The sequence below is a fragment of the Natrix helvetica genome (genome assembly GCF_964273705.1).
Source record: "Natrix helvetica genome assembly, chromosome: 2".
NCBI classification, from domain to species: domain Eukaryota; kingdom Metazoa; phylum Chordata; class Lepidosauria; order Squamata; family Natricidae; genus Natrix; species Natrix helvetica.
In genome coordinates, this window is record NC_138552.1 from 295,454,171 (window position 1) to 295,470,735 (window position 16,565).

The window sequence follows — 16,565 nt, forward strand, 5'->3', positions numbered from 1 at the left end:
CCGGGACCGTCATATATACGAGTCAGTAGCCAAGTGTCTTAATTTTGATCACCTGACCACGGGGATACCGCAATGGTCCTAAGCGTGAAAAACAGGGGTAACTCACTTTTTTCAGTGCCGTCGTAACTTCGAGTGGCCAGTAAACAAATACTTGTAACTCAAAGACTGCCTATAAATTAGTCTGGATTTTTAGATTGTATTGATAATGGCTGCAGCAACAGAATCTGGAACGTCTAAATTCTAGGGATTCAAGACAGAACAAATCTGGGCTTCTTTCTCACTGGGGGATTCTGGGAGTGGAAGTCCTCCCCTCTTAAAGGAGGCTGGCTGGGGGATTCTGGGAGTGGAAGTCCATCCCTCTTAAAACATGCTGGCTGGAGGATTCTGGGAGTGGAAGTCCTCCCCTCTTAAAGCAGGCTGGCTGGGGGATTCTGGGAGTGGAAGTCCTCCCCTCTTAAAGCATTCTGGCTGAGGGATTCTGGGAGTGGAAGTCCTCCCCTCTTAAAGCAGGCTGGCTGGGAGATTCTGGGAGTGGAACTCCTTCCCTCTTAAAGCAGGCTGGCTGGGGGATTCTGGGAGTGGAAGTCCTCCCCTCTTAAAGCATTCTGGCTGAGGGATTCTGGGAGTGGAAGTCCTCCCCTCTTAAAGCAGGCTGGCTGGGGGATTCTGGGAGTGGAAGTCCTCCCCTCTTAAAGCATGCTGGCTGGGGGATTCTGGGAGTGGAAGTCCTCCCCTCTTAAAGCAGGCTGGCTGGGGGATTCTGGGAGTGGAAGTCCTCCCCTCTTAAAGCATGCTGGCTGGGGAATTCTGGGAGTTGAAGTCCACCCCACTTAAAGCATTCTGGCTGAGGGATTCTGGGAGTGGAAGTCCTCCCCTTTTAAAGCAGGCTGGCTGGGGGATTCTGGGAGTGGAAGTCCTCCCCTCTTAAAGCATGCTGGCTGGGGGATTCTGGGAGTGGAAGTCCTCCCCTCTTAAAGCAGGCTGGCTGGGGGATTCTGGGAGTGGAAGTCCTCCCCTCTTAAAGCATGCTGGCTGGGGAATTCTGGGAGTTGAAGTCCACCCCACTTAAAGCATTCTGGCTGAGGGATTCTGGGAGTGGAAGTCCTCCCCTCTTAAAGCATGCTGGCTGGGGAATTCTGCAAGCTGAAGTCCACCCCTCTTAAAGCATTCTGGCTGAGGGATTCTGGGAGTGGAAGTCCTCCCCTCTTAAAGCAGGCTGGCTGGGGGATTCTGGGAGTGGAAGTCCTCCCCTCTTAAAGCAGGCTGGCTGGGGGATTCTGGGAGTGGAAGTCCTCCCCTCTTAAAGCAGGCTGGCTGGGGGATTCTGGGAGTGGAAGTCCTCCCCTCTTAAAGCATGCTGGCTGGGGAATTCTGGGAGTTGAAGTCCACCCCACTTAAAGCATTCTGGCTGAGGGATTCTGGGAGTGGAAGTCCTCCCCTCTTAAAGCATGCTGGCTGGGGAATTCTGCAAGCTGAAGTCCACCCCTCTTAAAGCATTCTGGCTGAGGGATTCTGGGAGTGGAAGTCCTCCCCTCTTAAAGCAGGCTGGCTGGGGGATTCTGGGAGTGGAAGTCCTCCCCTCTTAAAGCAGGCTGGCTGGGGGATTCTGGGAGTGGAAGTCCTCCCCTCTTAAAGCAGGCTGGCTGGGGGATTCTGGGAGTGGAAGCCCATCCCTCTTAAAGTCACCCAGGCTGAATACTGTTTCTTCCACCCTCCCTCTCTGGCTGCCTTGGAGCATGGGCGTGTTTTCCAGCTTGCTGCTTTTGCTGGAAACCTCTGGCAACCCTGCGGCTGTGCCTCCCCTCCCATGCTCTGGAATAACCCTGGGTGCAGCAGCTGTGGAATGTAATGTGCAGCGCACCCTGGCATACCGCAGCCTGTGCACTCTGGCCTAAATAAAACAAAACTGCCTTTGAGGGGGCCGAGATCCAGTTTTTTCCCCTGCAGTTGTTTACATGAGTCACCAGAAAGGCGGAAGGGGAGAATAATCGCTCATGGGGAGCAAATCCCTCGCCAAGTAGACAAGATTTGAGAACTGGAAAATTGACTTTGAGCCTTGACAAAGGAGCCTTTCAATATTGTTAGTCCTTGACTTACGACCATTCATTTAGCGACTTCAGAGTTACGACGGCACTGAAAAAAGTGACTTACGGCCGTTTTTCTTTTTTTTTTTTTTTATTAAAAGAGTTTTGTACAAACAAATTTTCCCCCTTTTCACCCCCCCCCTCCATACAATATAAATCTCATACAAATGCTATACCCCCCCGCAAAAATTCACATTCAAATATTATACCAAACACTTTACCCCCTCCCCACCCCCCATCTTAAAATAGATTACTCATAACCCCTCTCCTCCCAACAAAAACTATAGAGATTAGTCTTAAATTAATAATAACACATTGATCATTTTCTAAGCTAATTTAACATCTATAACTCTTAATATAAATTTCTCCTAGCCTAACAATGTTTCATTAGTCCCATCTTCTAATTTATTCATACATATATATTGCCCCACCCTCCACCCTAACCCTCCCCCACCTCCCGCACAAACCCACCCCCCTGACTTCCGCTGTATACCACTCTAATAATTCCAAACATCCCATATACTATTTACTCTGATCATCTACGGTCTAAACATTCTTACCTAAAGGCTAGATAATAACTCCTAGTCTGGTATTTGTTCTGTATATAATCAATCCATTTTGCCCATTCCTGTGTGTAATCCTCCTGTTTCTGAGCTTTTAAGAAAGCTGAAATTTTTGCCATTTCAGCGAACCCCGCCACCTTCTGAATCCATTGATCAATTGTTGGCAAAAAATCTTTTTTCCAATGTTGCGCAATCAACAACCTAGCTGCTGTAACCATATACAAGGCCAATTTTGTTTCCCCTTTGGTAAAATCCTTAACTATACCCAATAAAAACATTTGTGGAGTGAATTGTATTCTTTTCTTAAATACATTCTGCATAACCCACCATATTTTTATCCAAAAAGCTTTAACCTTGTTGCAAGTCCACCATACATGAAAAAAGGTAGCATCTAGACACCCGCATCTCCAACATTTTGGTTGAACATTTGGGTACATGCATGATAATTTTTTAGGATCTAAATACCATCTGTAAAACATTTTATAAAAATTCTCCCTTAAATTCTGTGACTGTGTAAATTTAACATTCTGAACCCATATTTTTTCCCACGTTTCCAACATAACCACTTCCCCAAAATTCTGAGCCCATTTAATCATACAATCCTTAACCAATTCACTTTCTGAGTCTCTTTCTAACAGTACATTATATATTCTTTTAACTTGTTTTGGACCAGTCTCTTTTATCTGCTTAATCAGTTCCACTTCTTTATCCATAAAGCCGACCCTGCGATCTTCTTCCCATCTCTTCTGAAGCTGTATGTAATGTAACCAATTTAAAGTAATTCCTTCTTCCAACAGCTGTTCCAAAGTTTTTAACTTCCATTCGCCCCCATCAGCAATAAGCACATCTTTATATAAACAACCCCCGAGTGACTTAATATTCATAATCCCCATGGAGTCTGCAAGATCCAACCAAAGCGGTATTTTATAATCCCAATTGGGCCGGTGCTTCTTCCATATTCTCATCAAGGCACTACGGAGAACATGGTTGTTGAACACTTTATCCACCCTGTCTTCATAAAAAAGATATGCATGCCATCCCAGAACAAGATCATGGCCTTCTATATTGAGCAATTCCATTTTTGTTTTCCCAAACCAATCTGCTACATGCGTTAATACCGCAGCTTCATAATACAATCGAAGGTTTGGGAGTCTGAGGCCACCTCTTTCACGTGTATCTTGCATAATCTTCATCTTTACTCTCGGTTTTTTCTCCTTCCAAACAAATTTATTTAATGTTGTTTGCCAATTTAACAAGGTTTTATCTGACTTGAGCACCGGAATCATCTGGAATAGAAAGATAAATCTAGGTAGAATGTTCATTTTAATTGCTGAGATCCTTCCAAGCAAAGACAATTGTAACTTTTTCCACGCTTCAAGATCTTTCTGTATCTTTTGCCACAACACTTCATAGTTATTTGAGAAAAGTTTTGTGTTTGATTCTGAAATTTGTATTCCTAAATATTTAACTTTAGAAACTATTTCAAAACCTGCTAAACTTACAAGTCTCTTTCTTTGAGTCTCTGTCATGTTTTTAACCATCATTTTCGTTTTGTTTTGATTTAGTCTAAACCCAGACACCATGCCAAATTCTATTATGATATTTTTCATCTGGATTATTGATTTCAAAGAATGTGAAAGGGTAACAACCAGATCATCGGCGAATGCTCTAGTTCTGTATTCCTTTTGCCTGATAGCTATGCCATCTAAGGATTTTGAGTCGCGAATTGCGTTCAACAAGACTTCCAAAGTTAAAATAAATAACAATGGGGATAATGGGCAACCTTGTCTTGTGCCTTTTTGTATCTCGAAAGTTGTTGACAAATTTCCATTAATAATAAGTTGTGCATTTTGTTGCTGATAAATTGCTCCAATCGCCTGCCGCAATCGTGGTCCCATATCCATCTTTTCCAAAGTCTTGGTTAGAAAGTTCCAATTCACTCGATCGAAGGCCTTCTCTGCATCCAAGAAAACCAGCACTGCAGAGATCTGCTTATTCTTATCAAGATAGTCAATTAAATCTATGAGTTGCCTTACATTCTCCTTCATATGTCTGCCTTCAATAAATCCTGCTTGATCATGATGAATAATCTCTTGAATAACCGGCATCAATCTGTTGGCTAATACTTTAGCAAATATTTTATAATCTGTGTTCAGAAGAGATATCGGCCTGTAATCCTCTGGTTTCTTAGGGCCCTCTTTATCTTTAGGTATCAATGAGATAAAAGCCGCTTTCCATGAGAGAGGTATTTTACCTCCTTGTTGTATATTACAAAATAGTTGTGTAAGATATTCAATCATTTCCAGTTGTAAAGTTTTATAATACATTGCAGTCAAACCATCAGTCCCTGGAGCCTTAGCTAATTTAAGTTGATTTATAACTAAAGTGATCTCATCAGCGGTTATAAGACGTTCCAAATTTGCCTTTTGAAGCACAGAAATTTTTGCAACCCTTTTTCCTTCCAAAAAATCATCTATTAACTTGTTCTGTATATTATCCTGTACATATAGCTTAGTATAATAGTCCACAAATGATTTTTTAATCAACTCTTGTTGATATACCATCTTCCCTCGAAACTCAATTTTATCAATAATTCTATCATTCATATTCCTTCTCAAAGTATATGCTAACCATCTACCAGGTTTATTAGCGTTGGCAAAGGTGTTATGTTTAGCAAATTGCAAATTGGTTGCTGTTTGTTCTGCTATAAGCATCTGAAATTGATCTTTCAACAGCTTTAGCGCCATCTGGAGCGCCTGGTCATTCGGGTTTATTATAAGCAGCTGTTCTTTACGTTTTATTTCATCTTCCAATTCCATTCTCCTTTTCTGTCTAATTTGTTTGTGTTTAAAGTTCATATGTATCAGGACCCCACGCATATAAGCTTTACTTGCATCCCAAACTATTTCAATGGGAGTGCCCTTATTCATATTAAAACTGAAAAATTCCTTCATGTGTTTTTTAAGTTCATCAACATTTTTTTCATATCTAAATAAATTTTCATTTACTCTCCAAGACCTTCTTGGCCTCATCCCTAATTCAATTTGTAACCACACCGGACTATGATCGCTAAGTGACCTGGCGAAAATCTTGGATTTCTTGGCTTTAGGAAGTAGATCCGGTGTTAACAAAAAGAAATCAATCCTTGAAAAGGATTTATGTCTATCTGAGTAGAAAGAAAAATCCATCTCATTTAGATGTTGTGTCCTCCAAACATCTTTTAATTTCAAATCGTCTTGTAAATCAAAAAAAGCCTTTGGTAATTTGGTAGTGAATTTCGTCTTTGTACTCTTGTCTATCTTTGGAGAAATCACTCCATTCCAGTCTCCCATTATTAGAATACTCTTAAAGTTCCAGTCTAAAATTTTTAAATGGAGCATCTTATAAAAACTTTCTTGGCATTGGTTAGGAGCATATATTCCTAGCACCAAAATGGAACCGAAGTCTGTATCAAATTGAATTGCTATATATCTACCAGCGTCATCTGCCTCTATAACTTTAGTTGAAAATCTTTTATTTATATATATCACCACACCATTTTTCTTTACCAAATCAGAGGCAGCATAAAATGTTCCCAGTTTTGAATTCACTAAGTACTTCTGGTCTTGCAGCCTAATATGAGTCTCTTGAAGGCAAACAACATCATTATTAAATTGCTTCAAATAATAAAATATTTTTTTCCTTTTTTGTGGAGAGTTCATTCCATTCACGTTCCAAGATAATAGCTTAAGCATCTTTAGATCTGGTCTGAAGCGCTGAAAGCATTTGCTGAAGATCTCTCTCCACAAAACCAATCTCCAGCCCTGCTCCTCCCATGGCTCCGGTTTGCTTCTTAGCTTCTTTCTTAGCACATTGTATTTGAGGGTCGACGCGCTTATGAGATTCTAACATTTGTCTAGTCGTGGATCTGGTAATACGTTGTTCGACAGGTTTAAATATCGGCATTTCAGTGAGAGACTTAGAAGGTCCTTCTTCCAAGAAGGAGCACAACAGAGATCCAGAGGGGTCGACTCCACCTACAGCACCCTGCCCCTCCTCCTCTTTTTGTGTCTGCATTCTTTGCTCTTCTGTCTCTTTCTCAAACATCCTCTGCTCTAAGACATCCAAATCTACTGGTGTTGGTGTAGATGTACGTGGGGGGGTTGCATTTTTCTTGAGTATTCCATGATAAAAGTCTCTGGCTTTATCTATTGTATTCAGACGGTACCTCACCCCTTCGTAACTAAATATAACACCAATTGGAACATCCCATCTATACTGTATCTCCCTCTTCTTCAATTCCACTACCAAAAATCCAAAATCCCTTCTAAGCTTTAGCATCGCTGGGGGTAATTCTTTAAAGACTCCGATCGTTTTCCCATCTAATTGTAAAGATGAATAATAAGAATTTTGCAGAATATCATTTCTAAGATTTCTCTCAGTAAAGTATATCACAACATCCCTTGGTAGTTGCCTTTGTGATGCAATACGTGAGTTAACTCTGTAAATTTTGTCAATCCTTGCAAAAATCTCAGAAGAATTCTGGATCTTCAATAACGTGGCCAGAGCATCAGCACAAACTTTTCTTAAGTCCTCTCTAGGGTTTTCTCTGATACCCCTCAGTCTAACAGCGTACTCCATAGATCTGAATTGCATCATGATAATCTCCTTATCCATCCTCTGCATATTCCCCTCCATTTCAACAAATTTCAAATCTGTTTCCTTCGTTTTAGTTTCCAAATCCAAAGCCAGATGATTAACTTTGCTGTCCACCTTAAGAACAACTTCTGACAGACCTGTAGCTAAAGTGTGTAATTTTTTATCAAGTTGATCATGTTTTTTAATGGTATCCTGAACCATTTCTTTAACCTCCTTAATTTCTTTGCGTAAAAAAGCATTTTCTTCCCTTATAAAGTCCTTGAAATCCTGATAATTTATTGTGGCACCTGGTGAAGCTTTTTTTTCCGTTGCCATAATTAATAATTCTTACAGCCGCCTCTAGCTGTCACCATTCAATTAACTTTCGTTTTCCTTAGGTATTCAGCTGTAAATTAATACTTGCAAATGTTTCTTTCTAAGTTGCTCGAAATTAAAACTTTGACATTTAAGTAGTTCAGGTTATGTAAACTGGCTTAAAGATTGTTAATAGTTAGGGTTGTTTCAGCCGTTCCGCCTTTATTGCCCCGGCTATCAGCAGGTAATTAGCTTTCGTTTTCTGTAGGTTTTCAGCTATAAATCAACGCCATTTTGAATCCTTTGTTCTAAGCCCACGCCTCTCGAACTCAGCAGTAGTGTTCTTTTTAAAGAGATTTCTTTTTTTTTTTTTTTTTCCTCCCCCAATTAAAACTTAGAATACTTGCAAAAGTCTTGCTTCCTTCTTGGGATGTTAAGATGTTAAGATGTTAAGGCTGTTCCCGGCGACTGGTTCTGCTTTTTTAGCAGAGGTTATCAAAAAGGCAGGAGAATACAACAACTGCGAAGGGGGGCAAACCTCGTCAGACTCCGGACTCCGGAGGGTACACAAGGGCTCAACCCAGCAGCTGAATCTCTCCCTCATAAATTCCAAGAATTTACGAGTGTCCGAGGTGTTAAAGATCGTAAAAAAACACCTCTAACTGTCTCTTGATCTGACAGGCTAAAAAAAAGCCTGCCATCGGCACCGGGAACAAACCGGAAGCCAAACTTACGGCCGTTTTTCACACCTACGGTGGTCACGGGATCCAAAATTCTTTTTCACTTCTCATCTAAGAAGCCGAAAAAACGGAAAAAGCTCATTGGATGAGAAGCAAAACATTTTTTTTGAAAAATAAAAAGCCCAAGAAAATCCAGTTGCGTTTTGGGAAAATGCCTTTGGGACATTTTCAACGCTTGGCAGTAGTAACAACGGCAGGGTTTCCTTGGCAGGGCTTCCTCTGTGGGAACTAGGCTAAACCACCAAGTTTTATTCCATCATTTATTAATTTTTTTCATTTTCCTCCTCTAAAAAACAGCCCGTCTCAACGGAGAGAGTTGCCAACTCTCCAATCTTCCAGGAATCATTGGCAAGGAAAGTCACCGAGATGGTTTGACAATTCCAGGGAGATTTGCTTCTTGGAAGCAGCGTTTGTGTGCTTCCGTAAATAAGGACCGTCGGGGATTTGCTTAGCTGTGGAAGGGACAGAGAAACTGACTTGCCCTCTGTCTGATTTTTTTTTTCCCCCTGCGCTAGAAAAATAAAAGCTATTAAATCAAACCTGGGAGGAAAAACAAAACAGCGCTAAGAAAACCAGCATTTGACCTTGGGGAAATAATGTTTCTAAACATAGGAGTGTCCTGGAACTCATAATAAATCCTTAGTGTATAGATTTAAAGTCAGAAATATTTGTTGTGGTCCACCTGTGGAGCTGGCAGTAGAGTCGGACAGTGAGGAGGGTTGGGGAGGAACCTGGGCCAGTCCTGGAGTCTGGGGAAGGCTCGGACGAGGGCTCTGCATCGGAGGCAGAGAGGGGGCCAGGGCCAGCTGGGAGTTATGTGCTGCCTCCGGAGCCTCCAGAGTCCGATATCAGCAAGGCAGAAGAACAGGGGGAACCTGTTCCCATTGCACGCATGCGCAGAGCTGCCAGAAGGCAAGAACAATTAAAGGGACTACTAGGGAGTAAGGTGATTGGAGATGATTGGCCCCTCCCTAGGACATAAAGGAGGAGCAAAGGCACATGAGCCTTTGCAGGAAGCAATTTTGTTCGTACTGGTTAGTTGAAACTCTGAAGCTCCGTTTTGACTCTGTGCTCCGTTTGGCCTTGCAAAACTAAATGGCAATTAGGTCTCTGGCAGCGCTTCAAGGGAGAGAAAGGTGGGTGTTTATCAGCCTTACCCCGAAAGACTGTGGCAGACTTCTGTCCGACTCTTCACAAACTCTTTGTGACTCATCATGGGCTGTGAATGAACATAATACACAGCCGTTTAAATAAAAAGAGGGGTTTTCGGACTAAGTGTGTGATGTTTACTGACCCAGGAAGCCTAGGTCAGAACAATATTTTTGTTAGGCATTGTACCAGAAAATTACGATAAAGCCGGGACTATCTACTTAACACTACATGTCTTGACAGCAGCGAGAATTGTATGTGCCCCGTATTGGAAAAATGAGAACACCCGACCAGATGGAAATATAATTTGGAAAATATTGGGCTGTGCAGAGATTGGATAAATGTGATGTATTACTGTCTTTTTCTCTCACCAGTTTTCTATTTTTCTATTCCAATAGGCTGGGGTTTTTTGTTTTTCAGAAATGGAAGTAAATTGCAAGTAAATGCTGGCAAAAAAAACCCATAGAATAGAATAGAATAGAATAGAATAGAATAGAATAGAATAGCAGAGTTGGAAGGGACCTTGGAGGTCTTCAAGTCCAACCCCCTGCCTAGGCAGGAAACCCTATTCCATTCCAGACAAATGGCTATCCAGCATCTTCTTAAAGACTTCCAGTGTTGGGGCATTCACAACTTCTGGAGGCAAGCTGTTCCACTGATTAATTGTTCTCACTGTCAGGAGGTTTCTCTTTAGTTCTAAATTGCTTCTCTCATGGATTAGTTTCCACCCATTGCCCTTCCTTCCTTCCTTCCTTCCTTCCTTCCTTCCTTCCTTCCTTCCTTCCTTCCTTCCTTCCTTCCTTCCTTCCTTCCTTCCTTCCTTCCTTCCTTCCTTCCTTCGCTGTTCCACTGATTAATTGTTCTAACTGTCAGGAAGTTTCTCCTCAGTTCTAAGTTGCTTCTCTCCTTGATTAGTTTCCACCCATTGCTTCTTGTTCTACCCTCAGGTGCCTTGGAGAATAGCTTGACTCCCTCTTCTTTGGGGCAACCCCTGAGATATTGGAAGACTGCTATCCTGTCTCCCCTGGTCCTTATTTTCATTAGTACAATAATACAATAGCAGAGTTGGAAGGGACCTTGGAGGTCTTCTAGTCCAACCCCCTGCCTAGGCAGGAAACCCTATACCGTTTCAGACAAATGGCTACCCAACATCTTCTTAAAGACTTCCAGTGTTAGGGCATTCACAACTTGTGGAGGCAACTTCTGTTCCACTGCTTAATTGTTCTGTCAGGAAGTTTCTCCTCAGTTCTAAGTTGCTTCTCTCCTTGATTAGTTTCCACCCATTGCTTCTTGTTCTGTCCACAGGTGCCTTGGAGAATAGTTTGACTCCCTCTTCTTTGGGGCAACCCCTGAGATATTGGAAGACTGCTATCATGTCTCCCCTGGTCCTTCTTTCTCTTAAGCTAAACATACCCAGTTCCTGCAACCGTTCTTCACAACTTCTGGAGACAGCGAGAACAATTAACTTGCCACCAGAAGCTATGGGTACTCCATCATTGGATGTTTTTAAAGAAAAGATTGGACAACTATTTGTCTGGAATAACAGAGTCTCATGCTTGAGCAGGGGGTTGGACTAGAAGACCTCCAATGTCCCTTCCATTATTCTATTATAATAAAGGGTTTGGGGACTAAATTGTATGATGAAGGAGCTAGCTATGTCTACCCTATCAAAGAGAAGGACTAGAGGGGGACATGATAACAGTCTTCCAGTATTTGAGGGGCTGCCCCAAAGAAGAGGGGGTCAAGCTATTCTCCAAAGCACTTGAATTTAGGACATGAAGCAATGGATGGAAACTAACCAAGAAGAGAAGCAACCTGGAATTAAGGAGAAATTTCCTGACATTGAGAACACTTACAGTCCTTGACTTACAATAGTTCATTTAGTGACCGCTTGAAGTTACAACGGCACTCCAAAAAGTCACTTACGACCGTTTTCCACCCTTATGACAATATCATTACAGTCATGTAACCCAAATTGGGACACTTGGCAACTGGCTCATATTTATGACGGTCGCAGTGATCCTCTTTTGCGGATCTTCTGACGAGCAAGGTCAGCGGGGGAGTAGGATTCACTTAACAGCCCTGTAACTAACTTAAAAACTGCAAGGATTCGCTTAACGACCGCGGCAAGAAAGGTAGTAAAACGGGGCACAACCCACCAAACAACTGTCTTGCTTTGCAATGGAAATCTTGGGGTGCCACTGTGGCCGTAAGTCGAGGACTACCTGTAGTCAACTATCGGGGATAGTGTAGTGATGAAGGGTCAGACTTGATGACCTTTTAGGTCCCTTTCAGCTCTATGAGTCTATGACTTTTTGCATAACCCAACAATGCTAGTTTTTGTTTTTTTTAGAAAATTACCTGTGATCCAGGATGGTTACATTGGAAGGAGGGATCCCTAAAACTTCACAGCTTTCTATCAGTTCCGCTTTACGAATCTCTCCCTGCTGATAATAATTCCCTGTGAATGATAAAAGAGATTAAAGTCATGTTCTGACTTAGGCTTTTCAAAAGCACGAAGCCAACTCCTTGTCCCGATAAAACCCCTTTTATTTAGTTTTAAAGTGAATTCCTCTCCAGCAAAGTCCCGGCCAACAGTCTTTCAAGAGATTTCACAACCACAGACTTTTATCTGTCTTGGAGAGCTGCCAGACCGATATCTTCTAAACTCCCTGCTGTAGCAGCAATTCCTTGGCAAGAAGTCAGGAAGAGATCTTCACCCTAATGAATAGAACTAATTGTCTCCTGTAAACTCCACTCCCCTTTCGCTCCTCTTTATTCCCTATGGGAGGGGCCATTCACCGCCCACCTGTGGCTTTACTCCCGAGTTTCGTCTGGCAACTCTGCGCATGTACACACTGGGAACAGGCTCCAGCTGTTCTTCTGCCCCACTGATGTCTGACTCTGAAGGCAGCTGATAACTGTCAGACGGCCCTGGCCCCCTCTCTGCCTCCGACACAGACCACTCCTCAGAGCCTTCCCCAGACTCCAGGACTGGCCCAGGTTCCTCCCCAACCCTCCTCACTGCCCGAATCTGCTGCCAGCTCTGCTGGCAGGCCTCCGTTTCACATTTATTTATTTACCATTTTTTTGGCACATACATTCCCCCCCCCCCCCCCCCCGCACCTCAGGAAAAAAATTAAAGTCACCAAGAAATCAAAAGAGGGAGGGGTTAATGAATAACACAATAAGAGTCCATATAATAGAATCTGTGCTGGAAAAGTATAAAAGTTGATGTATTTTTCTTTTACTGGCTAAGTTTTATAACTGTTTTCCCCCCGTTTTCACGTTTTGAGGGCAGTGGCAGAGAATTAGAGGCAGTCCTTGACTTACAACAGTTCCCTTAGTGACCATTTGAAGATACAACAGCACTGAAAAAAAGTGACACGTGACCGTTTCTCACACTTATGACCATTGCAACCATCTCTGTAGTCACGCGATCAAAATTTAAATGCTTGGCAACGGGTTCATTTTTATGACGGTCGCAGTGTCTCCCAGGGTATCGTGATCCCCTTCTGACCAGCAAAGGCAAGGGGGAAGCCGGATTCACTTAACAACCATGTGACTAACTTAACAACTGCAAAATTCACTTAACAACAGTGGTTAGAAAAGTCGTAAAATGGGGCAAAGCTCACTTAACAAATGTCTCACTTAACGACATACATTTCGGGCTCCATTGTGGTTGTCATCCAAGGATTACCTGTAATGATGATAATGGCAATAATCACAATAGGACTACGAGTTCAAAAGATGCACACCGTCTGATGGATTTGGACTGATTGGTGATGCCTACCAAGTCAGCATTGACTCTTAGCAATTGAATATACAGGTAATCCTCGACTTGCGACCATAGTGGAGGCCAACCTTTCTGTTGCTAAACGAGGTAGTTATTAAGTGAGCTTTGTCCCATTTTACGACCTTTCTAGCCACGGTTGTTAAGTGGATTTTGCAGTTCTAAGTCAATCTGGCTTCCCCATTGGCTTTCCTTGTCAGAAGGTCGCCAAAGGACACTGCAACTATCATAAGTACATGCCAGTTGCCAAGCTTCTAACATTTGGTCATGTGACCTTGGCGATGTTCCAAGTCACTGAAGTCGGGTTTTTTTCAGTGCTGTTGTAACTTCAAACAGTCACTAAACAAATGGATGTAAGTCGAGGATGACCTGTACAATAAGAACAATAAATAATAGTACAGTAATGCCAAAATCACTGCTAAGCATCCTGCACTGTCTCTATTCCTGCAAAGAAAACATCTGGATTTATCTCCCCAGTTTCTATCCTGCCTTTGAGGAATACAGGGCAATGTATCTGGCCTTCCCTCCTTCACTTTTCTCCAGACAACAACCCTGCCAGGTAGGACGGTCTGAAAGGAGGAAAATGAAAGGGAAGTGGAGAGATGAAGGGAGAGAGGGAAGTGGAGTAGAGCGGAACAGGGCGGAGGAGAGGAGGAGAGAAAAGTCGAGGGAAGAGGAGGAAGGAGAAAGAAGGAGAGGGAAATAGAGAGGGGAAAGGAGAGAAAGAAATGGATGAGGGGAGAGGAGTGGGAGAGAGGGAAGGAGAGGAGAGAGAAGAGGGATGAGGAGAAGAGGAAAAGGGAGAAGGAAGGAGAAAGAAGGAGAGAGAGAAGTATATAGAATGCTATGGTACAATCATGAAAATAATGCCTATATAACTATAACACACAACATTATGTATTTAAAATAGATTATAAATGTATGATTAAGAGAATATTGGTTATAATCAGGGTGTATAAAACTTTGTACACTCAAAAAGGACTGGATACAGCCGCTGCAAAACTGCAAATGTGATGTATTATAAAGAAAAATGTAGAATACAAATATTTATTATTTAAAAAAAGATTAGTTCCAAGGTTACATGTTAAGATTCCACAGGTGAGGGGAGACTTGCACCTCCCCAGTCCTACTCTAGCATTTTAAACTTTTATTTATTTGTTTATTTAGGAGATTTATATGGCCACCTATCAGCACATGGTGGCTTACAAGAACTTTTGCTGATTTAACAATGTTGGGGAAAATTTGATGATTTGGGGGGGGGGCTTTTCTTTTATTTTCTCTCCTTTTCCCATCATGTCTTTTTAGACCATAAGCCTCTCAATGAAGCCATTTCTGCTTGGTTTTTATGCCCATTTTGTAGACGGGGAAAACTGAGGCTCAGTGACGTCACACTCAACGGCGAACCTTGATTAGTTCAGGCAATACAGGCTAGAGATGGACGGAGCTCTTTGGAAGGTCGAAGCTAGATGACGTCAGAGCGTCTTCCCCTTACGTGCGGCAATGGCATGAGCTCGTTCAGCCCCGCGCGCAAAGTGGGCGTTCCGAGACCGCGGTTGCTAGGCAACTCCGCAGCGCTCTTTTTTTCTCCCCCTCCCCTCCCTCACCTGTGGAGCCGCAGAGCAGCCACAGGCTGGCCGGCTTCAAGGCGAGGATGGTGGGGGCGAAGAACATCGCTTCGTCATCAGGGTGCGCCGTCACGAAGAGGACGCGGGTGGCCTGGACGTCGCGTCGCACCGTCGCTGACGCCTCCGGGCCGTTTGAGAAAAGTGTCCGGTGGTCCGGCCGCCGCCACTTCCTCAGGCCGTGGTAGCGCTGCAGCCACCAACGAGAAAGGAGCCATAGCAAAAGAACGGCAAGAAGGAAAAGAAACGGGGCGTTCGTCGCCATTGTAACGAAGGAAAGAGGGGGAGAGGGGAGAGGAAGGGACCAAGGAAGTCCGGATAGAAACCTGAACCACAAAGAATGGTTCCGCCTCTTATTCTTTTAGAGAAAATTGTATTTTCTTGGTATTTAAAACCGTTGCAGGAGACCAAAGGTTGTCAAATCTAGGATAACATCCAACCTATCTTTTATCTGAAGGCCTTTGGGCTGGTTCTGCATTCAATACAAATGCTTCAATTCCTAGACCAGCAGCTCCAGCATCCTTTTCACTATCCTGCATCCTTTTCACTATCTCAATTTTGCTTCCTTCCAATTTATTCGCAGAAGGGGAAAAAAAACACATGGCAAAACTCCTCAGAGACGTTAAAGTACATTGGAGTCTCTCGTACAGTGTGAAGTTTGGCTTTGCAAAGTGTTACTTGATTTTGGGTTGTTGCGGAATCAGAAAACCGGATAAATTATTAAGTTGACAATGGATAAATAGCCATATATTCAGGAAATTTGCTGGTGATTAAAGCTGTGGAGTTACTGGGGTTTTTTTTTTCCTTTCCTTTTGCTGAGGGTGATATTTACATGGGTAATGAAATGTCTGCAAGCAAAACAATCCAGCTCGGACAGTAACAAGGACGCACAGTCCTCCTATTTTCTCCTCTTCTTCCTCGACTCCACAAACCCTACTGTAGGAAGTGAAAACCCACCCCTCTCCTAGAAAAAAGGAAATATCTTAGGAAATATTGAAAAGAAAGAATATTATAATTCCCTGGATAAGAAATGGAGAAACATGTTTTAAGGCAAGAAACAAACTCACTCTTAATAGCCCCCATCTTTGTCAATGGGCCATTAAAGGCCTGGGCCAGTCTATTCTACATAACAAAGGTAGGATTAGCCTTCTACAGAAACTCACCACAAGGCACCCGGGACAATGACAGCCAGCCAGCAAGGCAACCAAACTTGGACTCAAAGCACAGTCTACAGAGTTGCCCCTGCATGGCCCCATGGGAGTCTGTCAAATAATCAGAATACAAGCTGAAGATAAAGGCCAGAGAGGGCATAACACCAGGGACTTTCAGCATCTCAGCCCTTTTTTTCTTCTTCACCCAACATCTTGAAGCATATGATCACCTTTTTCCCAAGGACCTCAAGCCATGTGGTCCTGTCCACCATTAAAACCATCTTTCCAAGCAATACAATAATACAATAATACAGTTGGAAGGGACCTTGGAGGTCTTCTAGTCCAACCCCCTGCCTAGGCAGGAAACCCTATACCGTTTCAGACAAATAGCTATCCAACATCTTCTTAAAGACTTCCAGTGTTGGGGCATTCACAACTTCTGGAGGCAAATTCTGTTCCACTGATTAATTGTTCTAACTGTCAGGAAATTTCTCCTCAGTTCTAAGTTGCTTCTCTCCTTGATTCTCTCCT

At 42.8% G+C, this 16,565-nt stretch overlaps 1 protein-coding gene across 2 annotated transcripts in view; it reads right to left on the reverse strand.

Moving 5' to 3' along the window:
- PIGL (phosphatidylinositol glycan anchor biosynthesis class L) overlaps positions 1-15,789 on the reverse strand; it is a 40,634-nt gene extending 24,845 nt beyond the window's left edge. The window contains exons 1-2 of one of the 2 annotated variants that reach the window (XM_081945444.1): positions 14,866-15,789; positions 11,830-11,929 (exon numbers count right to left, since the gene is read on the reverse strand). In XM_081945444.1, the coding sequence (XP_081801570.1) occupies positions 11,830-11,929; positions 14,866-15,148 (383 nt within the window). In that variant the 5' untranslated portion in view covers positions 15,149-15,789. Of the gene's footprint in view, positions 1-2,644; positions 3,885-11,829; positions 11,930-14,865 lie in introns of those variants that run through there. The other variant, XM_081945443.1, reaches the window with a different exon arrangement.
- Between the last annotated feature and the right edge of the window lie 776 nt (positions 15,790-16,565).